We start from the raw sequence: 27,337 nt of genomic DNA, 5'->3' as shown, positions 1-27,337 counted from the left end.
ATTTGAGCTGGTCACCCCCATCACCATGTCGAGCACTTATTATAAACACTGATATTTCAATATTTTAACATTAATATTATACCTTTGTGAAAAGTCTGTGAAGCCAGGGGTTATGTGGGGTTGCTAAATTAGTTTTTAAGTGAAAAGAACTGGACGTCTACAATTAAAAGCTCCCTTCTCAATATATATCACTAGCTGTACCCCGTGGCTTCGCTCACATAGTAATGAAACAAAACAAACTTTAAAAATCCATATATGTTGGCACTGTATCTGATCGTGTTCAGCTCTGACTGGAGAGTGTTCCTCGCATGGGGATAAAAGCACATGACTGTGATATCTCTGGCAATCAGAGCTCTAAAACACACGTAGGTCTGATCTCTCTCTCAAAAATGTCAAACATTACTCCTTAACAATCTGTAGATGATAATGACTGCTGATCAAACAGGTATCGCTAGCTAAGTGGAGGCGAGGTGCGCTCCAACACGTGGCGAGATGTAGACCAACTCGAACAGAGGCTGGTAAGTGAATGAGGAAGGCCCTGTCACTCCTGCTCTCGGCCCACAGCCACTCTGTTGGATTTGCATAAACACATCGGTACCACAAGCGAACAACGGTACTTGGCGCGATGAGAGAAGTCGCAAAATTAACCGCAAACTTCAAGCAAATTATAGAAAACAACCCGACCTAAATCTGTTAAGCAATTCCCTCTTGAAAAGCGGACAGACATACAGACAGAACACGCTTGGACCACAAAATTTTTAAAACTGTTTCTTAGCGAGCGCCTGTGGTCCAAGGGTCACCTACATTCCAAATTTCAAGTTCTAAGTCCTCATGGCTCAGGAGATTATGTGATGAGCGAGTCAGAGGTATTTGGCTTTCTTGCTTGCATAGACAGATAGATGTGAAAGGCACTATATGACTGATAGATATATACAGTTAGGTCCATAAATATTTGGACAGAGACAATTTTTTTCTAATTTTTTTTCTGTACATTACCACAATGAATTTTAAATGAAACAACTCCGATGCAGTTGAAGTGCAGACTTTCAGCTTTAATTCAGTGGGTTGAACAAAACGATTACATAAAAATGTGAGGCAACTAAAGTATTTTTTTGTAACACAATCCCTTCATTTCAGGGGCTCAAAAGTCATTGGACAATTGACTCAAAGGCTATTTCATGGGCAGGTGTGTTCAAGTCCGTCATTATGTCATTATCAATTCAGCAGATAAAAGGCCTGGAGTTGATTTGCGGTGTGGTGCTTGCATGTGGAAGATTTTGCTGTGAACAGACAACATGCGGTCAAAGGAGCTCTCCATGCAGGTGAAAGAAGCCAACCTTAAGCTGCAAAAACAGACAAAACCCATCCGAGAAATTGCTACAATATTACGAGTGGCAAAATCTGCAGTTTGGTACATCCTGAGAAAGAAAGCAAGCACTGGTGAACTCAGCAACGCAAAAAGACCTGGACGTCCACAGAAGACAACAGTGGTGGATGATCGCAGAATCATTTCCATGGTGAAGAGAAACCCCTTCACAACAGCCAACCAAGTGAACAACACTCTCCAGGCGGTTGGCGTATCGATATCCAAGTCCACCATAAACAGAAGACTGCATGAAAGTAAATCCAGAGGGTGCACTGCAAGGTGTGAGCCACTCATAAGCCTCAAGAATAGAGAGGCTAGATTGGACTTTGTTAAAGAACATCTAAAAATTCTAAAAATTATACAACTCAAAATTATATATCGAGCACATCTGTCTCGACTAAAACTCTCCAAAATGTTTCCAGGACATGATCCAACCTGCGAACGTTGCAACCAAGTCCCAGCCTCAACAGGTCACATGTTCTGGGCCTGCACCAAATTAACTTTATTCTGGACAAAAATTTTTAATCACCTGTCAGACAGCCTTGGACTCACAATCCCTCCTAACCCATTAACAGCTGTGTCTGGTGGTCTTCCAGAGGGGTTTAAAGTGGAGAAAGACAAACTGTGATTGCATTCACTACACTGTTGGCACGCAGACTCATTCTGATAAACTGGAAGAATCCAAACTCTCCTCTTTTAAGTCAGTGGGAAACCGATGTGTTATATTATTTGAAATTGGAAAAAATCAAATACTCAGTTAGAGGATCCGTACAGACTTTTTCAAAACATGGCAGGATCTAATCAGTAATATTTTAAAATAAGTTCATAAAGCACAGAGAATTTTTTTTTTTTTTTTTTAAATTAGGTATGTTTACAAGCATTAAATTTAACGTTATTTGGCTTGCTCTCTCTCTCAGGGGTGGGGATCGATCTGTTCTTAACTCAATTTTTCTTTTTGTAAAATCTTGATTGCTTTGTATGGATTGTAATAAAATTAATAAAAATAATAATAATAAAAAAAAAAGAACATCTAAAAAAGCCAGCACAGTTCTGGAAAAACATTCTTTGGACAGATGAAACCAAGATGAACCTCTACCAGAATGATGGCAAGAAAAAAGTATGGAGAAGGCGTGGAACAGCTCATTATCCATAGCACACCACATCATCTGTAAAACACGCTGGAGTCAGGCAGTGTGATGGCTGCCAGTGGCACTGGGACACTCGTGTTTATTGATGAGGTGACACAGGACAGAAGCAGCCGAATGAATTCTGAGGTGTTCAGAGACATACTGTCTGCTCAAATCCAGCTAAATGACGTCAAATGATTGGGCGGCCAGCGTTTTATAATACAGATGGACAATGACCCAAAACATACAGCCAAAGCAACCCAGGAGTTTATTAAAGCAAAGAAGTGGAAAATTCTGGAATGACCAAGTCAGTCACCTGATCTTAACCCAGCTGAGCAGCCATTTCACTTGTTGAAGACTAAACTTCGGACAGAAAGGCCCACAAACAAACAGCAACTGACAGCAAAGGCCTGGCAGAGCATTAAAAAGGAGGAAACCCAGCATCTGGTGACGTCTATGAGTTCAAGACTTCAGGCTGGCATTGCCAGCAAAGGGTTTTCAACCAAGTATTAGAAATGAACATTTTATTTCCGGTTATTTAATTTGTCCAATTACTTTTGAGCCCCTGAAATAAAGGGATTGTGTTAAATAGATGCTTTAGTTCCCTCACATTTCTATGCAATCGTTTTGTTCAACCCACTGAATTAAAGCTGAAAGTCTGCACTTCAACTGCATCTGAGTTGTGTCATTTAAAATTCATTGTGGTAATGTAGAGAACCAAAATGAGAAAAAAGTTGTCTCTGTCCAAATATTTATGGACCTAACTGTAGGTAGGTAGGTAGATGTGAAAGGAGATAGATGGATGTGAAAGGCGACAGATAGATGGATATACATCTTATGGAATTCATTATTGTGTTAAAACAGCAAAAACAAATAGCAATTTATGCAAATAATGAAAGTAATATGGTTTATACCTGTACATATAATGGAGAATGAATCTAACCTAAACGCAATTGTCATCAGGTCATCGTGTAAAACTCCTTACATATTCTACTGTGTTAACATTAAAACACACGTCTTGTTACAGCAAAGCAAGGCAAACAATAAACAGTATGGCCATTGTAGGAAAAAAAGAAAATAAAACAAGCAACTAAATACACAGAAAACAGACATACAGAAAAGTTTTATAAACATATTAAGTAATGAAAAAATATATTTAACATGAAATCAAAATAAAAACGATGAGATTGCATTTACATTAAACTACACAAAACATTCTTGCTCAGCCGCTACCCTTCTATACGGTTAGGCGTTGTTTCTAACTGTAGTTCCTACTCTCATATCAGGGTGGCAAAGAAAACAAAGCACACTACATACCAAAGGGCTCCAAAAACTGATAGAGCTTTTCTCCAATTGCAACTGCCTCCGAATACTGGCGCATGTGGTACTGAATAACGGCTTGATTGTAGTAGAGCAGACTGTTTTCAACGTCGTCAAGTCCGTCCATTTCATCTACAGCAGCATGAACCTAAATCAAAGTGCCATTTAACTTTGAGTCCTCAGGTTCTTTTTCAACCATTAAAAGAGTTATGCAGCAGTTGGGAAATCAGTTATTATACTGAGGTAATAAACTACTAGGTGGTCCTCCTTTATTTTAAAATAGCTAGAAGCAAGGATGAGATGATGTACCTCTATATGACTCAAAATAACAGAGTGTAAATATTCTGTATCATACAGGCTATCTGTATCACCAACATGAAAAGACGATTTGTGTCAAATTTAGAAATTAGGTATCCGTGTAAAAGTAGAAAATTACCTTTAAAGTACTCGGCTACTGTCAATCTTTAAAATGTACACTAGACCACAAGTACTTTTGTGACAGGAGCTCCATACAAAGAGGAATTTAAAACCACTGCTTGTTTTTTTTTTTTTTTATTATTATTATTATGAGCATTGTTTACTTACTATCCAAGCTTTTTGGAACATTTCCAAAATGTGTGTCATGTTTCCTTCAGAATAAGCGACACTTATGTTAGGCAGTATGGGGGGCACGTGTTCGTTGGACTTGGATCCCCTACGGATTTTGTTACCGTATATACTCACGTATAAGTCTTGAAACCTGAAAAATCGATCATAAAATCAGACCACGACTTATACACCCATTCAAAAATGCGACACCTTTTTTGTTTTTTTTTTTTTTACATCTTCTTGCCTCCAACAATCTCATACCAGTTTCTCAGACACATTGAATTTTGTTGCAGCAGCTCAGTTACCAATTTCTTTCGCTACTTCAAGAATGATTAATTTAAAACCAGCTTCTCTTCTCTTAATCTCTTGGACCAATAGCGTGCGTTTTCCACACTTGACTTACATGACTGACATTATAAAATACCAGAACTTATACAGTAAAATCAAGCGCCGACTTATCCATGGGAGAACTTAAAACGCGTGTATATACGGTATTTCCTCCATCCTAAGTCTTCAAACTGCCCCCCACACTCTGGCCAACCAACTTTAGCACTGGTCTTAACTTTACCATTTAGAGACTGAAATATATCTAATTATATATTTATCCTATATACAGTGAGTACGGAAAGTATTCAGACCACCTTCAATTTTTCACTCTTTGTTATATTGCAGCCATTTGCTAAAATCATTTCAATTAATTTTTTCCCTCATTAATGTACACACAGCACCCCATATTGACAGACAAAAAAAGAATTTTTGAAATTGTTGCAGATTTATTAAAAAAGAAAAACTGAAATATCACATGGTCCTAAGTATTCAGACCCTTTGCTCAGTATTTAGTAGAAGCACCCTTTTGAGCTAATACAGCCATGAGTCTTCTTGGGAAAGATGCAACAAGTTTTTCACACCTGGATTTGGGGATCCTCTGCCATTCCTCCTTGCAGATCCTCTCCAGTTCTGTCAGGTTGGATGGTAAACGTTGGTGGACAGCCATTTTTAGGTCTCTCCAGAGATGCTCAATTGGGTTTAAGTCAAGGCTCTGGCTGGGCTATTCAAGAACAGTCACAGAGTTGTTGTGAAGCCACTCCTTCGTTATTTTAGCTGTGTGCTTAGGGTCATTGTCTTGTTGGAAGGTAAACCTTTGGCCCAGTCTGAGGTCCTTAGCACTCTGGAGAAGGTTTTTGTCCAGGATATCCCTGTACTTGGCCACATTCATCTTTCCCTCGATTGCAACCAGTCGTCCTGTCCCTGCAGCTGAAAAACACCCCACAGCATGATGCTGCCACCGCCATGCTTCACTGTGGGGACTGTATTGGACAAGTGATGAGCAGTGCCTGGTTGTCTCCACACATACCGCTTAGAATTAAGGCCAACAAGTTCTATCTTGGTCTCATCAGACCAGAGAATCTTATTTCTCACCATCTCAGAGTCCTTCAGGTGTCTTTTAGCAAACTCCATGCGGGCTGTCATGTGTCTTGCACTGAGGAGAGGCTTCCGACAGGCCACTCTGCCATAAAGCCCTGACTGGTGGAGGGCTGCAGTGATGGTTGACTTTCTACAACTTTCTCCCATCTCCTGACTGCATCTCTGGAGCTCAGCCAAAGTGATCTTTGGGTTCTTCTTTACCGCTCTCACCAAGGCGCTTCTCCCCCGGTAGCTCAGCTTGGCGGACGGCCAGCTCTAGGAAGGGTTCTGGTCGTCCCAAACGCCTTCCATTTAAGGATTATGGAGGCCACTGTGCTCTTGGGAACCTTAAGTGCAGCAGAAATTTTTTTTGTAACCTTGGCCAGATCTGTGCCTTGCCACAATTCTGTCTCTGAGCTCTTCAGGCAGTTCCTTTGACCTCATGATTCTCATTTGCTCTGACATGCATTGTGAGCTGTAAGGTCTTATATAGACAGGTGTGTGGCTTTCCTAATCAAGTCCAATCAGTATAATCAAACACAGCTGGACTCAAATGAAGGTGATCTCAAGGATGATCAGAAGAAATGGAAAGCACCGGAGTTAAATATATGAGTGTCACAGCAAAGGGTCTGAATACTTAGGACCATGTGATATTTCAGTTTTTCTTTTTTAATAAATCTGCAACAATTTCAAAAATTCTTTTTTGTCTGTAAATATGGGGTGCTGTGTGTACATTAATGAGGGAAAAAATTAATTTAAATGATTTTAGCAAATGGCTGCAATATAACAAAGAGTGAAAAATTGAAGGGGGTTTGAATACTTTCCGTACCCACTGTAAGTGTACATTATTTTTTGTATACTATTATGCATTATCTAACTTTTATGTCTTTTTCTTTACATATAACCACTTCTTTGACATCTTGTACAGCACTTTGAACACATCACTGTATGCTATGGAGACAAATGATGTTGTTGTCGACGTTATTAGTTTTTTGAGGATTCATTTACAGACTTGCAGCCTAACAAACAGATCATCAGGCTCAGGTGTCACTCGCAATGTGTTCACATCATTTTCAGAAATGTCTAAAATGTGTAAACCTGTTGAAAAGAACAAAGTTGAATTTCTGAACTTTCATATATTTTTTTTAAGCTCTGTTACACAGTTTCTGATGATCATCACAGATACAATTTGGTCTTTATTCAGAGATACTTTTTTAAAACTGAAAGGTCCTTTTCGTTTATTATTATTTATATTATTCATTTAATTGAATAATTACTAGCTGTGCTACATGTGTAAAACTGGTTGAAATACAATTAAAATCAAAGCAGGCCTCAGCATTAACGTTTGCAGTGCACCATGCATTGTCTCTGTTATATGCCATTTTTTGCATGGGATTCGTAAAAGCAGTGTTACTGTTTGTGATGCACCATCTGTTGGAATGACAGAGACTTAGTAACCAGATGGACACACTTTTCTTTTATTAAGTTCGATACACATATACTTCTGCTCCATGTGGGGCAAGTGTGCAAAAATAAGAGACAGCAAACACTGTCATGACTTTAACCTCTTTAGGGTTACATTTTTTTGCAAAAAAACATGTAAAAAGCGTTGCATTTTATGCCTTGAAAAATTACATATTTATTAAATCTGATCTTTCTACTGTAAAATGTTCAAAACCCTAAAAGTATAAAAGTCACAAGTGTAGAAAGTGTAACAATGATGTATATAATATCAAATGAATGATAATAATAAAGTGTCTATCTATCTATCTAATAATAATAATGCCAATGCCATATACCAGTAGTGGCGAACCTATGGCACTCGTGTCAGAGTGGGCACTCCGAACCCTCTCTCTGGTCACGCATGCCGTCGCCCCAGCACAGAGTTTGTTACTAGAAAGCCAGTGGGTCGCGGGGCTGGGCTGCTTACTTCCCCCTCTCTATGCGCGACTGAGGACATTTCTCACATCACCCGCCCCTCTGCCCAGCAGCCCAATGGAATTGCTTCCTTCCTCTCCTGTCTGGGGTAAGGCGGGTGGCTCACATGTGGCGTGGACGGCAGCCTGTTGAGTCTGTGGCAAAGGCGATTCCCATGGTAGGGTTGGAGAGGAGCTAGGTTGGAGGGGATGTGGTATAGCGTGTCCACAGCTCAAAACTGAAAAGGACAGTTTTGATAGGTAATCGCCGCACTCGTGGCTTAGATGGGGGTGTGGTAGTGTGGCAAGAGTGGTTCCCGGGAGCTTCATGATGTGGGTGGTCCTCTCAAGTGCACAGGTGAGGAGTCGTCCGCATATGTAATTGTTGCCGGGAGCTGCTAATCGCCATATAATAATAATAATAATAATAATAATAATAGAAGCGCGAGGCGGTTGAAAAGGGGAAAAGAGAGAGAGAGAGAGAGAGAGAGAGAGAGAACAGGAACGAAGGTTAACAAGGAAGACCTGTGTGAAACACTTGAGAAGATAGAAGGGATGACAAAGGACAGCACAGTTAGTTCTAAAAATGAAATCCTTAAAGAGTGGAATTTTCTGCCAAATAATTTTAAGTCAATGAAAGCACTTGGGATTACTTTCCTTACATTGTTTGGATCAACTTGTTCTTGTGAGAAGCTGTTTTCAGCTTTGAATTATATCAGTTCTGACACCAGAAACAGACTAACAGATGACCTGAGTGCTGCATGTGTTGCTCTCAAACTTACAAATTATGTATCAGCATGCACACAACAGCAAAAATCACATTAATTGTTCAAAAGCACGCCAAATGCAAACTTTTACCTTTCAATAAAAAGTTGCTTGTATCATTGAAAGCTCTGTTATTGTGTTTTCTTTTAAGACAAAAGATGTTAATGTACGAGTTGTTTTTTCTAAACTAAAACCTCAGTATTCAGGTTAAACTGCCATGTTAGCACTTTGCAATAAATAAGTGGGTTTTGGGTTGCAGTTTGGGCACTCGGTCTCTAAAAGGTTTGCCATCACTGCCATATATGGTTAAAATGTGTTGTTTGTATGGTATATCTTGAAGCACAGTGAAATACACAATCAAACATCACAGTCAGGACAATAGTAACGCGATTCCTTTTGTATTTGCTTTCCAGACTGATCAAGAGCATACTGCACATGTGCGATTGACACCAGCGTCACTTTCAGATTCATCAGAATCAATTTCAGTTTCACTGCCTGAAGACACATTCACTTCGCCATCGCTGTTTGTATCACCGTCAAGAGGATGCAACATCCGGGCTGCTGGAAAACATTTCTTACGAAGACGCCAATAGTAAGCTAGGACAAGACATGTCTGCGCCACTGCCTGAGTAACACTCTGGCCTGTTCATACGCAAGACCTGCCCACATTGTTTCCTGAGCAACGCTCGACACCAACGCTGTTGGCACTTTTACAGCCCAAGTAATCCTCGGGTCTAACACTTACATGTTACAGTTGCCCGAGTGACCCTGAGGACTAATACTTACAGCACTGTTTTAACATAAAATTTATTATTATTATTATTATTATCCCGAGAGACACTCGGGCCTAACTTAAAAAGCTGGACAGATATTCATTTATTACATTTTGATCATTAAAAACTTGGTTTATGGTGTTAGGTGTCAGTTCACCGATACAAGTTACAGCTGGGCCAGAGCTTATCCTGTGACACAAATTGGGAACCAACCATGGAGGGGCGCAAGTCAATCGTAGGGAACACTCATGCACACCTCTTACTGTATACCAAGCCTGCCACCGTATCCACTGAAATGCACCAGTTTATAAAATACACTCACGCATATAGAACTTGAACCAAGTTACCTGATTCTTCAGTGCGGCGAGTGCCTGTTTCAGTGTTTCCGTCGTTGTCTGGCCACTTTTAAAAAACTCTGCTATGGCTTTATTCATTGCAATTTTATATTCATCTTTATTGAGATCCTGAAGGTTCTTGAGATGTTGGAGACAAAGGTCGTAATTTCCAGACTGAAACACAGAATAACAGTTAACAGTTGAGTTTTTTGAAGTTGTGAAATTCATGGAAAACAATTACTGAAAATCGTTAGTATGAAAATAAAATAAATGAAAAAATGATAAATCTCTCTATTATAATAAAAAAAATCTTGGGAAGAGAGACGAAATGCGACTTTCTCAGAGAGACACTTTGACGTCCCGCGAGACAAGACTTTGTGCCAAGAGATTTAACCAGGCCCGGTGCCAGAAATAAAAGACAGAGAGTAGATGACAAAGTAGAACGTTGTAAAGAATTCAAAAACATTGGCATGGTACACATGCAGAGAAGGTTAGAGATAATGGAAGTAAGAAAATTTGAAAGAGAGTAAAGATGGCATTAGCACAACAACGGAAATTATTACTCAGTGAAATAACGGAATAGCGAAAAGAGATCGAATATATTGCTTGGATTTAAACTTTAAGTTGGAGACTTGTAGATCGTCTAACTTGTGTTGTCATCAGGAAAAATAAAGTAGTGTTGCTTCCCAATGAAGAGGCGTATCCGCAAGAATTAAAAGATTTGTTGTTTGGCGAATGCCCCGCAAGACAAGACTTTATGCAAAGAGATTTAGAAAAGTCCCGCCCACGTGACATAACCACACACACGGTTCAATCATTTCTCATGTGTGTGAATGCTATTGTCAGACACGTTCATGTAGAGAAAAAGAAACGATATTCACTCACGGGCAGTTATACGTTGTGTTGTCAAAACGTAATTCCAAACATGGAATCAAAATTCAATGTGATACTGACGAAAAGGTAAAAGTGAAAAAAGATCGAATGTATGGACATGGGTGATATGACAGAAGTATGCAGATACTGTTTGGATTTAAACTTTAAGTCAGAGACTTGTAGATCGTCTAATTTGTGGTGCCATCAGGGAAAAGTAGTGTTTCTTCCCACAATGAAGAGGCGTATCCGTGAGGATTAAAAGTTTTGTTGTTTGATGAAAGTGAAATCCACATACGCGAGCGACAGAGACGTGAAGTTGCTGGGGCATAGCGCAGGCAGTGGGGGGTTGGTGAGCGAAGTGAGCAGGGGGCAAAGCCATCTAGTTCCTCAACAAAAAAAAAAAATCTCTACATATAATCTTCATTTGGGTCTTGATCTTTGTTTGTCCGTGAATGAATTAGAAGAAGAAGCACTAGATGGCAGTAGAGAGACAGCTAAAACATAGGCATTGAATTAAGAATCTCCTCCAGGCTTATACTACTGAAGACTGTGGTACGCCAGTCACACCTCAAAACACAGACATTCAAACTAAACAAATTGTTGTGCTTTAAATTAACTAAAGAGATCTTCATTTAGATCTTGATCTTTGTTTGTCTGCGAATTCCATACATGTGTAGACCACCTTCCAGTTTAGTACGTTGTTGTTACTCACGGATGTCAACAATGTGCCGGAATAACGAAAGGGGTGGTGGACAGTGTTACTCTGGTTAGCTCTTGAGGCCTGGTTAGAGAATGAGATTGCCGAAGATAAAAGGTACGTCAGACTAGACTAACTTTTTGCACTGGTGCGCCTAACTTTTTTTTCTTAGGTGCACCAGCACAAAAGTTAGGTGCACCCAAATTTTCAACCGCATCACATTTAACACCACAGTTTTACACGTTCACTTTATTTATTTATTTATTTTTTTAATCGCTGTCCATATAGGCAATATTGACTTGTAAATGATTAACTAACAATCTGGTCAATATAAAGTTCTTTATTTGAAGGCAAGCACAATTCTACAAGAAAGGTAACTTACTGAAAAAGTGTTGGTGCTTAAAGTGCTTTACTGAGCTGAAATTTAAACTTAAAAAATCTCAAGATTAATTAACTAAAAAGAAAATCTAAATTAAGTGTTTTAAGGGCTTCAAACTGAACATCTCATGGCTCAATGTCTTATGGACTATCCTCCATTGCAGTCACATGCCCCTCGGATGGCCACACTCTCTCTAGCATCAAAATCTTCCAGACTTGGGCATGAGCATGCTCGACCTCAAGGTGTCCAATAAGTATATTCACCGGTCTTCCTCTCCGCAAGATACGACCGTACACAATGACGCATTCCTTTGTGGCGATATCTGTGCCTCCGTCGATCAGGAATGCCATGTACGCACTGTTTGCAATTTGCACAGACGTCTTTTTTTTCAATGTATCTGCGATGACTCCTATAAATTGGGCACACGCGACATCATTGCTGTACATCGGGTTTACGTTCAAGCCATTTTTCTTCATAAGAATTATTTCGGACTTGAATTTAGTGAAGGGAAGTTCTTCTTTTGCAATATTGTTGGCAACGTTAAACTTAATTATCATCTCGGCCTCGTCTGATGCTCTGTTTGCTGCTGCCTGCCGCTGAAAGGCAGCGGGGAGAGGGGACACTTGAGCAGTGCATTTATCGCGGCATGTAATGTGTTTTATAGATGCATTGTGCTTTTTCAGCGTTTCAATTCTAAATGTATTAGAACCAGTCACAAATGCACTACTGCCGGCCATGGTCTTCCCACAGTCTTTACAGTAAATACAGTGCATTATATTATCGGCTTTACTGTATCTTAGCCAGGGAAACTAGTCAAGCCATTCTTTTTGAAATCTATACACTTTACCCCTTTTAATTTCAGTGGGCTCGGACTCGATCGTATGTGGCTCATTATCTAATGCCGTCTCCGGACGAGGGCTTGCTATAACTTGGGAGGTTGATGGCTCCGTGTCAGAGCATTGGTTATGATTTTCAGACGGATCAGGCCCTAACTTAACATTCTTAACGAAAAAGCTGTCAATCGTTCTTTTCATCTTCTCTCATAATCCGCGGCTACATCCACTGTTTACCTGATGGGCTACTCACCTCTCTCTGTCTGACTGCATCACATGCATTTTCAAACTGGTCGCACTCTAGAGCCCTGTACGTGCCCACGTAACATATGAATGAAAGAAAGACAGTGGGTACAATGAATGACAACGTAACAGCACGTTCCGGAAATTATTATTGTTACGCTGTAGCCGGCGAGTGCTGCGCGTCTCACAGTTGTACCGTGGTTTGTCACATGTCAGTGAAGTGATCTCTATTTAAGCTTTAAAGAGCCTGGATACCTATGTGTCCCCCTTTTATAACCATTGCTCCGTGTATATTGCCTTACTCTTTGGATTGCGACAAAGCAACCTGCGAGATTGGAGAAAGGTTGAGAAGACATCGTGAGAGGAAACGACAGCGTCGTGAAAACGAGACAGACTGTGAACGGACAGAAGCAGAAATGCTCCTACACCACCACATAATTACGATTCGGACAGTGATTACGAGTGTGCCGTTCCTATCGAGTCAATATCCAAGGGTTTTCTTTTTTAATTTTGTTTCCCTTATAAATAATCATAATGCTGTGCGACGAAGGGCCCAGTTCATGACTGGCAGCCACGTTTAAACAGGGAGCCCTTCACAGACAACTTTAACACGTGCAACTTAGTTGGGCACACATGGCTAGTAATTGTATATTTACTTTAAGTAAAATGTGAAAAAATATTTAATTCCCATTTCAAAGTGTTAAACTGAAAAAAAGAAAAAAAAATCCCTTTTTATCACATACTAGCCACCACCCCGCACCTTTGCCCGTGTATTAGTGAAACAGGACAGTGAAGAGGGCTGTGCCCGGCTCCCCACTCCTGACGTCACTCTTCGCCCTCCCCTCGGCCTGCAGCCTCTGTCTCGGATTAGCGCGAATATATCGCTCCTGCGAGTGAACTATGAAGGGAGAAGTCGCAATAAATCAACTGAAATGTTCAAGCAAATTCAAGAAAAAACCCAATCTAAATCCATTAAGTAGTTCTCACGTGAAAAGCGGACAGACAGGCAGATGTTGGATTTTATATATTTATAGAGATAACACAAATTAACTTGTTAAAACCTTTTAGAGTAAATTTTCCTTCTTTTTTGTTTTACCGTAAAAGCTAGGAATGCATCGGCAGCAAGTTGTTTTTCTTGATCTGTTGCTCCAGGAGAAGAATTATTTTCATGCTTTCCCTCATTTCCCAGATCTAAAAAAAAAAAAAAAACAGAATATTAACTTCATATTAAGATGTACAATCATTGAAAATTTAGCTGTGAAGCCCATGTAGTCATCCAATACACACTTGAAAGGTTTATGCAGCTTCAAATGACTGCATTATGCTGCATCTACAGTACATTTGGCAGGACCCGGATGCATTTTTTTGGTGTCCACCCCACTGGATCCCAAGGTATTATGGGTACAGTTTCACAGAGGAGAGCCACACTCCTCAGCAGGCACTTTGAGCTGTAACAGGAGCTGCTGTTTCCCTTGCAAATAGGTCACCAGCAATAACCTGGTGTCTGCTCCCTCTGGTAAATTCAATATTAAGCAGCGGGCCTCTTGCCAGTCCAAAAACCTCATTCAGCGTATTCCTTGTAGGAGGTGAGCACCCATCTACACAGTTGAGACAGGGAGAAGGCTAGCGGACTGTTTCAAGTGAAACGCATGAGGCATTAGGATCAAAACCAGCAGAAATTCTATTGCAGACCACTTTACATCCCCTGATCATACACCACACTGATCTCTCCATTTGTGTTCATTCTCAGGGCTTTAAAGACACTTTTCAAAGAAAAGAGAATAAGCTCGGCTCATTCTCACCTTGTAAACACACGTTTCTCAAGGACTTAATGACTAACTTTTTAATTGCTCCCTTAGTCCCCTCTAAAGGTTGCTTCCTCTCACCTACACTCACCTTTTCTCCTTTTACCTCCCCTGACTTTGCCCCATCCTTCTCCTCTAATTATTAGCAGATGCCTTTATCCAAGGCGACTTACAAAGCAAGTTAAAGCCATTCATACAAGAATGACGGCACAAGCATAAAAACAACAAGATTTAAAAAAATAAGTTGGGGGAGCATGCAGTGGTACAGCGCAGTGCTGCACCCTCCACACAACAAAACAGCTAAGGATCCTGGTTGGCAGGCAGTCCGGTCCCATTTATCTGTCGCAGCCATGTGTTACGTGGACGTCCCACCTTGGCCTGGTCGAGCCACTCAGTCCCTCAACAGTGACGATCCTGTTCGCTTATCACCCTCGGGGAATCACGCCACATGGCCGTAGTGCCATAACTGACGCTCACTCACAATGTAGGTAATGTTCCTCATTTGGGACTCCGTGAGCAACACAAAGTCAAACCAGAGGCACCCAAGAGACACAGAACAGAAGGAGTCCAGTCTTCATCTCAGGTCACTGGATAGTGTCCATGTCTCGCAAACAGGAAGCACCAGGGGTCTCATGTATAAACAGTGCGTACGCACAAAAATGTTGCGTACGAACTTTTCCACGTTGAAATTGCAATGTATAAAACCTATACTTGGCGTAGAGCCACGCACATTTCCACAGTAGCTCATACCCTGGTGTACGCAAGTTCTGCACTCGGTTTTGCAGACTGGCGGCACCCAGCGTCACCCAGCGTCAACTCAGTGCTACTGTTCCTGTGTGGTTATCCTTTCTTTTTCAGATCCAAACCCCTGACGCGGCTTTATAAATACACTGAAATTAACCGCATATTGTTTATTAGTTTAATGCATCGCATTGTAATTAACCTGTAACAATATAATGGTCCACAGAATGGTCAAACTATTCTAAATACCATAACTGCTTTAGTGTTGTTACTCTCACTGCACCTTCTTCTTCTTTCAGCTCCTCCCATTACGAATTGCCACAGCGGATCATCTTTTTCCATATTACTCTCACTGCACCACTAGGAGTATTTATATCACTGTATCTGAGTGGGGAATGAAAGATCTACAGCAGCTGATCGGAAAGAGAATTATCGGTATACAGCATCAAGCACACGCTGCCTCAGCCATGCGCACAGTCTATTTGAACTGCTCTCATATGACAAACGCTTCAGAGCCTTTCCTGTACGGACCTCGCGGTTCACAAACAGTTTCATCCCAAGAACTCTAAACGCACTCAATCAGTCCATCAAGTGCTCCTTGTACAACTGTTATGACTTATTAGTACAATCACCTCACTGTAAACTTGGATTACAGTTATAATATCGCACAACCTGAGCCTCTTTATAAAGCGCGTATTTACATATGATGACGATATCATTTTTAAGATGAAATGCAGCAAAATATGCTTATTTTATTATACAGATAAAACTTTAACTTCATTTAAATAATCTATCCCATAGGCAACTCCTGTAAACAGATTTCCACGCTCAATATGAATTGCGATCCTATGGTTTACCTTTTATTCCCTTATGGGGACATTGGCTGGCACAAAGATTTACAACATTTTCCCGATAAAAGAACCGGCAAGCGAATAAGGCTTACTCAATGACAATTTTACGTGTACAGATTATCAATGAGGAATACATTTCGTATTTTGCACTCCAGCGGCAAACTATTCCAACAGTACGTCGTAGATGCGTATGTTAAAACAGAGGGCACGCGTGTCAACTATCTCAGATTACATCAACAAGATCTGCGCGTGGGACAATATAAAGGACTATCAGACCTTTTCAAGCAAACGCTGAAAATAACAACGTACGTGTAGGCAAAATGATCATATTACCGTCCACATTTTCAGGAAGTCCAAGATGCATGCAACAAAACTAACAGGATGCCACGGCCATAGTACGTAAATTCTGAAAGACTCATTTATTTATCACTTTCACATGTAATCCTGCTTGGCCGGAAATTCTACATGCACTGTCGGATACCCAAAGACCGGAGCACAGACCTGATATTGTAGTACGAGTCTTTTGGATTAAGCTGCAGGAATTACTTAGAGATATTCTACAACATCGTTGTTTTGGGGTTGTTATTGATTATATTTACGTAATCGAACTTCAGAAGCACGGCCTTCCCCATTCCCACATGCTGTTTACTCTTCACAATAATTCTAACAACCAGTCTTCAGCCACGGTCAGTTGTACGTAGGGTTAGATCTTTTGACTCATTATCTGTTGTCTCCACCAAAACAAAACACCTAATCACAACTGCGTCTTTCAATAAGTATTTATTTCTTCTTGATTTCTGAATTCCTTTTTCACTGTTTTCCATTCCTATCCTTACACCGCCGTATGCTACGGCGGGTGTCGACTAGTATTGCTAATAATTAAACATGCAAGGACACGGTGCCGCAGCGCTAGCTAGAAGCTTGCGCTCCGTTCACGGATTGTTCCTGCCTTGCACTGTATTCTTACTGGTGCTGACGCAACACTGGAAGGATAGAGGGAAGGAATAATTGAACACGTACTACGAAGATATTTCAATGTTCCTTAAAAGTTTTAAAGAATCTGCGTTCTAAGCTTACAGATGGTTTAACGTCTGTTACAGAGCGGATTGTGTGGCGGTTGGGTATTTGGAGAAAGAAAAGTAAGGACAGGAATTGGAGGTTAGTATGTTTGAAAGAGACTGCAATAAATTTCATCGAAGGTCGCATAAAGCGCAGCAAGCATCTTGTGGGAGGCAGGAACAATCACTGCGCCACCATGTTCCCAAGTTTAATAACATGCTTTAACTCCTGTCATCATAAAAATGATATCACGTATACATCTCAGTATTTTAATTATTTAGAGAGCTGTAATATCACGAATGTCATGGATTCTGTGTCCTGTCCGAGAAAGAGAAAGCCCGTTTAAGAAGCACGTAGTCATTCACACACACAGAGCACATAGAAGATCAAATACAAAACAAATTTAACGTGCTACTTCAGTTACGCTGGGATTTGAGAAACTAGTAAATTAAATGATTTAAAGATTAAGTTTATGATGTTCTACTTTAATGACAAAATAAACTACATGATTAAAGTGAAAACTGAGATTAAAGTTGACATTTCATGCTTTTTCCCCCACTGCGTGCCTTTTTTTTCTCTGTACCTTCCATATGACACTCAGACGGTGGGCTACGACTTGCCTATTCACGGCAACTTTGATATCTGACAACTTCTTTTTTATTTCCGGCACTGTGTGACTTTGTGAACTTGAGCTTTCAAGTTTCTCCAACACGCTATGTCAGTCGATCAGCTTCCTTTTGTTGTTTATCTCTGTTTAAACCAACAAATAGTACGGTTTTCCTTTCTTCCACTTGGTATTTGCAGAAATTCTTCCATTTTCCCTCTTGCTTTTCCCATTGGGCTATTTAATTTGATTTGCATATTCAAAGAGGTGTAATTCTAGGAGGAGTTAGGGGCGGGACAGCAGGCGTGTGCACGTGCCTCACTTTTCACGCTGACTGGGAATTATATAGCGGAAGAACATGGAAGTTGGCGTTCGCACAGATTTATGCATCTGGATTTTTTTGTGCGCAAGCACATTTCCGTTTTTTCCGTACGCCATGTTATAGTGTGAATTCTACTTGCGACGTTATGCATGAGGCCCCTGGACTCTAAAGACTTGGACCTTCGTCCTTTTTGCACAGATATCTGGAGTGCCACACACCCCTTTCTAGCGACCTCATGACCCCACATGCCCTTCCAATCTATCTACTGACTTCACAGGAAGAGTCACCAGAGTCACATGAATGTCACTGCCAAGGTAAGTAAACCTCTCGACGAGGTCGACACTCTCTTTGCCGATGGCCGTGCCCAAGAGGTCATTAAAGGCCTGGATTTTGGTTTTATCAGGACACTTGCAAGCCCAGACACTCAGACTCCTCACTCAGTCTCTCGAGAGCCCCGATCAGAACCTCCATTGACTCTGTGAAGATCACGGTATCGTCAACAAGGTCAAGATCTGTGAATCTCTCCTCACCAACAGATGCCCCCCAGCCGCTGGACCCCACAACCTTGTCCACCACCCAGTCCATACAAGCACTAAACAGAGTAGGAGCAGAACACACCGCTGATGGACTACAGAATCAACTGGGAAAAACACAGAGGTCCTGCCTCCACTCTGCACAGCACTCACAGTACCAGTGGACAGGCCGGCCATCAGAATCACAACACCTGCATGATTACGGTATACCCAAAGCTAGAATAAAATAAAAATCCATATCCTGACTCTCCTTTTAGCAGCAGCCACCCGGTAAACTAAGCAGTTCCAAAGGACTTCATAAAAAGATTAATTTTCAGACGATGCCTAAACACAAGCAGAGTGGGTGCCATCTGAACAGATAAAAGGAGGTACACAATACAATTTATTTCTGTATAGCCCAAAATCACATAAGTAGTACTACAATGGGCTTCAACAGGCCCTGCCTTTTGACAGCCCCCCAGCCTTGACTCTCTAAGACAGGGGTCTCCAACTCCAGTCCTCGACAGCTACTGTGGCTACAGGTTTTCACTCTAACCCTTTTCTTAATTAGTGACCAGATTTTGCTGCTAACTAACTCTTTGTCTTAATTTTAATTGATGCACAACTGAAGACTCAGGCCAGGATGGAAATGAAGATGATCAACCGACAGAAAGCTGAATTCAAAGACACCCCGAAATTCAAAGGGAAAAAAATGAGGCGGTAGGCAGGTGAGTCCATTTGGCCGAAATGTCATTGCTGCAACTCCAAATCGTACTCAGTAGTTTGTAAAAATGCCTGACAACATCCTAATGAGACGATGGATGGTGTCCAGGGGGATCTCCTCCCAGATCTGGACCAGGGCATCACGGAGCTCCTGGACAGGGTGAGGCATCGGATGGACTGAAACATAATGTCCCACCAGAGGTGTCCTATTGGATTGCAGTCAGGCGAGTGAGCGTGGGGGATGTCAATGCCATTAGGCATTGAGATGAAATCCTTGGACCCATTGTCAGAGCCTATGCTGGCGCAGTGGGTCCTGGGTTCCTCCTGGTGTACGACAATGCCTGGCCTCAAGGATCAAGGAATTGATACCATCTGGAACATTTAAGTGTGATAAACATGCAAAAAAAATAAGAAATCAGAAAGGGGGCAAATACTTTTTCACAGCTCTGTTTTATATACATATACAGTATCTCACAAAAGAGAGTAGACCCCTCACATTTTTGTAAATATTTTATTCTATCTTTTCATGGGACTACACTGAAGATTTGACACTTTGACACAATGTACAGTAGTCCGTGTACAGCTTGTATCACGGTGTGAATTTGCTGTCCCCTCAAAATAACTCAACACACAGCCATTAATGTCTAACAACAAAAATGAGTCCACCCCCAAGTGAAAAATGTCCAAATTGTGCCCAATCAGATATTTTCCCTGCCCGGTGTCATGTGACTCGTTCGTGTTACAAGGTCTCAGGTGTGTTAAATTTGCTGTTCTCGCTCTCATACTCTCTCATACCGGTCACTGGAAGTTCAACTTGGCACTTCATGGCAAAGAACACTCTGAGGATATGAAAACAAGAATTGTTCCTCTACATAAAGATGGCTGAGACTATAAGAAGATTGCCAACACCTTGAAACTGAGCTGCAGCACGGGGGCCAAGACCACACAGCGACAGGCTTAACAGGTCAGGTGCCACACAGAACAGGCCTCGCCACGGTCGACCAAAGAAGTTGAGTGCCACCTGCTCAGCGTCATACCCAGAGGTTGTCTTTTGAAAATAGACATATGAGCGCTGCCAGCATTGCTAGAGAGGTCAGCCTGTCAGTGCTTAGACCACACGCCCGCTGCACACGGCATCAAATTGGTCAGTATGGCTGTCGTCCCAGAAGGAAGCCTCCTCTGAAGATGATGCACAAGAAAGACAAGCAGACTAAGGACATGGATTACTGGAACTGATGAGACCAACTTATCAAGATCAACTTATTGGGTTCAGATGGTGTTAAGCGTGTGTGGCGACAACCAGGTGAGGAGTACAAAGACAAGTGTGTCTTACCTTCAGTCAGGCATGGTGGTGGGAGTGTCGTGGTTTGGGGCTGCATGAGTGCTGCTGGCACTGGGGAGCTACAGTTCATTGAGGGCACCATGAATGCCAACGTGTACTGTGACATACTGAAGCACAGCGTGATCCCCTCCCTGGGCCGCAGGGCAGTATGCCAACATGATAACGACCCAAACACACGTCCAAGATGACCACTGAGGGTACAGGTGCTGGACTGGCCAAGCATGTCTCCAGACCTAAACCCTATTGAGCAAACAGAAGGTGGAGGAGCTCAAGGTCTCGAACATCCAGCAGCTCTGTGATGTCGTAATGGAGGAGTGGAAGAGGATTCCAGTGGCAACTTGTGAAGCTTGTGTGAACTCCATGGCCAAGAGAGTTAAGGCAGTGCTGGAAAATAATGGTGGGCGGCCACACAAAATATTGACATTTTGGACACAATTTGGACATTTTGCACTTAGGGGTGGACTCACTTTTGTTAACATTAATGGCTGTGTGTTGAGTTATTTGGAGGGGACAGCAAATTCACACTGTGATACAAGATGTACACAGACTACTGTACATTGTGTCAAAGTGTCATGTCTTCAGTGTTGTCCCATGAAAAGATAATATGAAATATTTACAAATATGTGAGAGGTCTACTCGCTTTTGTGAGATACTGTATGTGTACATAAAACAGGGCTGTGAAAAAGTATTTGCTCCCTTCCTCATTTCTTATTTTTTTGCATGTTTATCACACTTACATCTTCCAGATGGTATCAATTCCTTGATCCTCATGCACGCTAAGTAGATGTGGACGGATCAGCTGCTGTCTTGCTACTAGCTGCTGCCGAGCTGCATGTTGCGCGTCGATCATTTAAACGCCTGTACAGCAGCTGTCCTTTTGTCTCGCAGAACTCCAAAGTGTCTCCCCGAGATGATCACGTCTAAACCCAACATTTTTTTTTTATTTATATATTTATAAATAAATAAATATATATACAGTAATCCCTCCTTGATCGCGGGGGTTTGCTCCAGACCCGCGATAGGTGAAAATCCACGAAGTAGAAACCATATGTTTATCTGGTTATTTTTATATATTTTAAGCCCTTATAAACTCTCCCACACTGTTTATAAATATTCCCCGCAGAGTTATACAGCATAATCCCTTTGTATTCTCTTAGATATTAGGTAAGATTCATTGAAATTATGTATGTAAACACACTGTTTATATACAGTAAAACCTAAATATTATTTTAAAGATATTGAGTGCCTCCGATATCACGTATGTTACAGCCATTACGATAGACAGGCCACCAGCAATAAATACGTACAATGCAACAAAAATAGTATACAGTAAATGTGTGTACAGTGACACTAAACGCACGTACATGTACTAAGTACTGTAAGTAGAAAATTAATTATGGTTACTCACCAACAATGACACGATGACTTGTCCGATAACAATGAGTTTTATTTTACTGCACAACAAAGGAGAGCGTTACAGCCCTTAAAGGAGCCACTTCAAGCGATTGTGTAGCACTGCCGTTGTTCTTCTTCTCGCAGTCTTCAATCCAAATCCCTAAAGCAGATTCCATCCAGACTACTGCCTTATTACATCCACTTACAACTTGTTTTGCACCCTGCTTAAAAGGACACTGCGGCCGCAGATCTTATATTCCTTTCCTACTTTTTAAATAAAAAGAATCGTAGCCCTCAACAAATCCAAAACGTTTACCTTTTCAACAATTGTTAACATCTTCCATTTGCGCTTGGGCACGGCCCCTGAAGCAGTAGCAGATCGTTTTGGAGCCATAATGAAGGGCTTGACTGTGCACAAAGATAAACACAAAAGAGCACAACTCTTTACACAGCGAAACACGTTGATGCTGAATGAGCGAGACGAGACTTCCTGGTTCACACTGCATTCAGCAATAAGGAACTTAACTGCGTGCTCTGATTGGTTAGCTTCTCAGTCATCCGCCAATAGCGTCCCTTGTATGAAATCAACTGGGCAAACCAACTGAGGAAGCATGTACAGGAAGTAAAAAGACACATTGTCCGCAGAACCTGCGAAGCAGTGAAAAATCCCCGTTATATATTTAGTTATGCTTTCATATAAAATCCGTGATAGAGCGAAACCACGAAAGTCAAAGCGCGATATAGCGAGGAATTACTGTATAAATAAATAAATAAATAAATATATATATATATATATATATATATATATATATATATACTGCTCAAAAGAATTAAAGGAACACTTTTTAATCAGAGTATAGCATAAAGTTAATGAAACTTATGGGATATTAATCTGGTCAGTTAAGTAGCAGAGGGGTTGTTAATCAGTTTCAGCTGCTGTGGTGTTAATGAAATTAACAACAGATGCACTAGAGGGCAACAATGAGATGACCCCAAAACAGGAATGGTTTAACAGGTGGAGGCCACTGACATTTTTCCCTCCTCATCTTTTCTGACTGTTTCTTCACTAGTTTTGCATTTGGCTACAGTCAGTGTCACTACTGGTAGCATGAGGCGATACCTGGACCCTACAGAGGTGGCACAGGTAGTCCAACTTCTCCAGGATGGCACATCAATACGTGTCATTGCCAGAAGGTTTGCTGTGTCTCCCTGCACAGTCTCAAGGGCATGGAGGAGATTCTAGGAGACAAGCAGTTACTCTAGGAGAGCTGGAGAGGGCCATAGAAGGTCCATAACCCATCAGCAGCTCCTGAGCTCACTGCCCAGCAGCATGCAGCTCGATTGGCATTCGCCATAGAATACCAGAATTGGCAGATGCCCCACTGGTGCCCTGTGCTTTTTACAGATGAGAGCAGGTTCACCCTGAGCACGTGACAGAAGTGAAAGGGTCTGGAGAAGCCATGGAGAACATTATGCTGCCTGTAACATCATTCAGCATGAGCAGTTTGGTGGTGGGTTAATGATTGTCTGGGGAGGCATATCCATGGAGGGTCACACAGACCGCTACAGGCTTGACAAAGGCACCTTGGCTGCCATTAGGTATCAGGATGAAATCCTTGGACCCATTGTCAGACCCTATGCTGGTACAGTGGCTCCTGGTGCACGACAATTCCTGGCCTCATGTGGTGAGAGTATGCAGGCAGTTCCTGGAGGATGAAGGAATTGATACCATTGACTGGCCACCACACTTTCCTGCCCTAAATCCAATAGAACACCTCTGGGACATTATGTTTTGGTCCATCCAATGCCACCAGGTTGCACCTCTGACTGTCCAGGAGCTCAGTGATGCCCTGGTCCAGATCTGGGAGGAGATCCCCCACAACACCATCTGTCATCTCATTAGAAGCATGCACCGATGTTGTCAGGCATGTATACAAAAACACAGGGGCCATACAAAGTGCTGCATACAATTTGGAGTTGCTGCAATGAAATTTGGGCAAAATGGACTAGCCTGCCACATCATTTTTTCACTCCGATTTTTGGGGCGTCTTTGAATTCAGGGCTCTGTAGGTTGATCATTTTCATTTCCATCAAACGATGTGGCATCCTTTTGTTCCTAACACATTACCCAGTCTATATCAGTATAGATATCCAGGAGGATTTCTTTTTCCCATTGAGATCTGATGTGTTTTCAAAGTGTTCCTTTAATTTTTTTGAGCAGTTTGTTTATATATATATATATATATTTATATATATACACACACACATAGATAGACAGATGTTGCTTTGCACCACCTAAATTCCCCAGATTTTGATCCCTGGGACATTTTGTGCCTCCAAAATTGAAATTAAGACTAAAGGTCAGACAATTTGCCAATACAAATATACACAGTCATGTGCTGATATACAGCCAAACAAGTTAAGGCAATTCATACTTATGACTGAGGCCCATAGGATAACAGCAGAGTAATAATGTCCTAGGAAATGGCAAAACCAGTAACACATCTTTGTAAATCTCATTAGTACCTCACTGCTTATTGACTTGCACTAAACCAAAGAGCCAACAAGTCTGGTGACTATTCAGGGAGTGGATGTGCATTGCTACAAGTACTTGAGGGTCCACACCAAAGACATAATGAGGCGAGATTGCGTTGGTTAGGATGTGTGCAGAGGAGAGATGCTGGGTATATTGGGAGAAGGATGCCAGGAATAGAGCTGCAAGGTAAGAGGAGAAGAGGAAGGCCTAAGAGAAGGTTTATGGATGTGCTGAGAGGGGACATGCAGGTGATGGGTGTGACAGAACAAGATGACGAGGACAGGAAGATATGGAAGATGATGATCTGCTGTGGCGACCCCTAACGGGAGCAGCCGAATGAAGAAGCAGCAGCAGCATCTGTGAAAGGCCAGATTTTCTCCTGAGGCCAAATAGGTGGAGACAGCTTAACATTAACATGAGACTATGATTAACAAGGACATTCTAGTTTACTTGTGTGATACAACAGTAACATTCTTATAAATTAAATATTTTACCATGTGAAATATTGAAAAGGCGTTGACCTGCTGTTATACAATTCAATGGATGCTTCCTGTCATTAACATTACCATACACATTAACATGTGCAAATAAAATTAAAATAGTATATAAAACAATAAAGCGTCCACACCACTAAAATGTGTACAGCAGAAGTTTTAAATTACTTGCATTAAATGTCCATTCAATTGAACACATAAATAACCTACAACTATTTTTCCCAGTATTTTCATTTTAAGTGGCTTATTCATGTTTCTGAAATATATTTAGGAGTTTCATCCTTTTACACACAAAAAAAAACTTATTTCAAACAAGCGCACTATTCAATTAGATATACTTATGTTTTCATAAACTTTTTCTTTTCTTGAAGTCTTTATATTTCTTCTCTTTAATGTTACGTGGTTAACCCCCAATGTCCTCGCTACGCCACTGCTGGCAACCCTGACGGAGAGCGAACGGGCGCAAGCCTCGAACACAGCACGCTGGAGCAAAGGTGCGCCAGCTTACGAACTTCACGTCCACAAAAACTTCCACTCAAATACAACACGAAAACAAACCCTTGAAACAGAGAGCGTCCTCATTCAACGAACACAGGTAATCTCCAGTGCCGACGCTCATTCAAAGAGCAAACGTCGGCTACCGTACACCGACCGCCCGCCCGCCCGCTGCCCCAGCATCGCCGATTTCTGTACCTGCTCCGCTGCTCTCCGACATCATGTCGCCTTGGTGTTTTCTTCAGTGCTAGCCGCGCTGTCGTAATTCACGGTCCGACTGTGGAGGACCTCGAACCACAGAGTTATGTAGCAGTCAGGATAATTCCACTTTGCAGTAAAATTTCTAAAGTCGTCACGTAACCGTATATGATTTAAGTGCACTTTCTCTTTAGATTTGAAAATGATCTGTTTCTATCCTTGTACGGAGCGTCACTCATCAAGCAATAAATCGCCCACAGTGCTCTCCAATCTTTTATTCAAACACTCAACCGCAGAGTTCGGCCATTAAAAATGTTTTTCCCAGAATGCTTTTCCAGGTCGGCGACGCAGGAGTTTTGCATCACGAAGTGGCCGCCTTCTCTTTCTGGTTTGGCGCGCCACCTGCTGACGGGGAGGCCCATTTCTAGTAATGCACTAAATCAGTGGGTCTTAAACTAATAATAATAATAATAATAATAATAATTCATTTTATTTATATAGCGCCTACCCCATGCTCAAGGTGCTTTATGAAGCCTCAGAAAGAATAGCAGGATCCTTCTTATTACAAAGTTTGTCCGGAGCAAAAGGTCTGACTGGAACATCCTAAAAGACACCGGGATTTTGCGGCGCCCGAAATATGTACATCGCGGGTCAGGTCGCCGCCACCGCCGGGCTGCGAATGAAAAGACCACCGGCGGTATTTGCTCAGGAATACGCCGTCCTTCTCATTGCCCTGGAAATAAACAACAACAACAACAACAACATTTATTTCTATAGCACATTTTCATACAAACAGTACCTCAAAGTGCTTTACATATTAAAGAATAGAAAAATGAAAGGACACAATTATAAAACAAAATAAATCAACATTAACATAGAATAAGAGTAAGGTTCAATGGCCAGGGGGGACAGAAAAAACAAAAAAACTCCAGACGGCTGGAGAAAAAATAAAATCTGTAGGGATTCCAGACCATGAGACCACTCTAAAAGTGTCAGTGTGCCGAATTTACATTATGTGAAAATAAACTCCGAACAGGGCTCTGTGCAAAAAGAAGCCTCATTAACTAATATTGCACTGTTTAATTCGAGATCTCTTAATGGCAAAGCCTTGGTGCTGTCAGAATTCATCACTGACGCCAAACTTGATATACTGTACTGTGTTTAACGGAGACTTGTCAAAAACCGAACGAATTGACGTCTGTCACGAAGGAGGCGACACTTTCCACACAGAGCCTCGCAGCTCAAGACAAGGCGGTGGACTTGCAGTAATTGTCAGAGTAGATTTAAACATCAAACGAATCCCAATTGACTGTCCATTGTCTTTTGAGTGCCTGGCTCTTAAACTAATGACGGAATCAGGTCCTGTCTCACTCATTGTTCTTTATTGTCCCCCAAAATACGACGCATCCTTCTTATCCGATCTGATTGAACTTTTAACCCACCTAAGCTTTCTCGGTGACTTCAACATCCATATTGACACTACTACATGTAAACTGAGAAATGAATTCCTATCCTTACTGGACTGTTTTGACTCGACACAACATGTTGATTTTCCCAGCCACTCTGGTGGTCATATACTGGATCTGATCTGCACTTCTGGACTATCTGTTGCCAACATCTACAGCACTGATTTGGGACTCT

At 41.5% G+C, this 27,337-nt stretch overlaps 1 protein-coding gene across 2 annotated transcripts in view; it reads right to left on the bottom strand.

Annotated features, from left to right (window-relative positions):
- cnot10 (CCR4-NOT transcription complex, subunit 10) overlaps positions 1–26,011 on the bottom strand; it is an 87,122-nt gene extending 61,111 nt beyond the window's left edge. For both annotated transcript variants that reach the window (XM_039736344.1, XM_039736346.1), the window contains exons 1-4: positions 25,697–26,011; positions 13,716–13,810; positions 9,607–9,768; positions 3,811–3,961 (exon numbers count right to left, since the gene is read on the bottom strand). In XM_039736344.1, coding sequence (XP_039592278.1) covers positions 3,811–3,961; positions 9,607–9,768; positions 13,716–13,810; positions 25,697–25,721 — 433 coding nt within the window. In that variant the 5' untranslated portion in view covers positions 25,722–26,011. The remainder of the gene's footprint in view (positions 1–3,810; positions 3,962–9,606; positions 9,769–13,715; positions 13,811–25,696) is intronic.
- Between the last annotated feature and the right edge of the window lie 1,326 nt (positions 26,012–27,337).

The sequence above is a fragment of the Polypterus senegalus genome, chromosome 15, assembly GCF_016835505.1.
Source record: "Polypterus senegalus isolate Bchr_013 chromosome 15, ASM1683550v1, whole genome shotgun sequence".
Taxonomy (NCBI): Eukaryota; Metazoa; Chordata; class Cladistia; order Polypteriformes; family Polypteridae; genus Polypterus; species Polypterus senegalus.
Note: the sequence above shows the minus strand (reverse complement) of the source record. Positions and strands in the feature narration are given on the sequence as shown.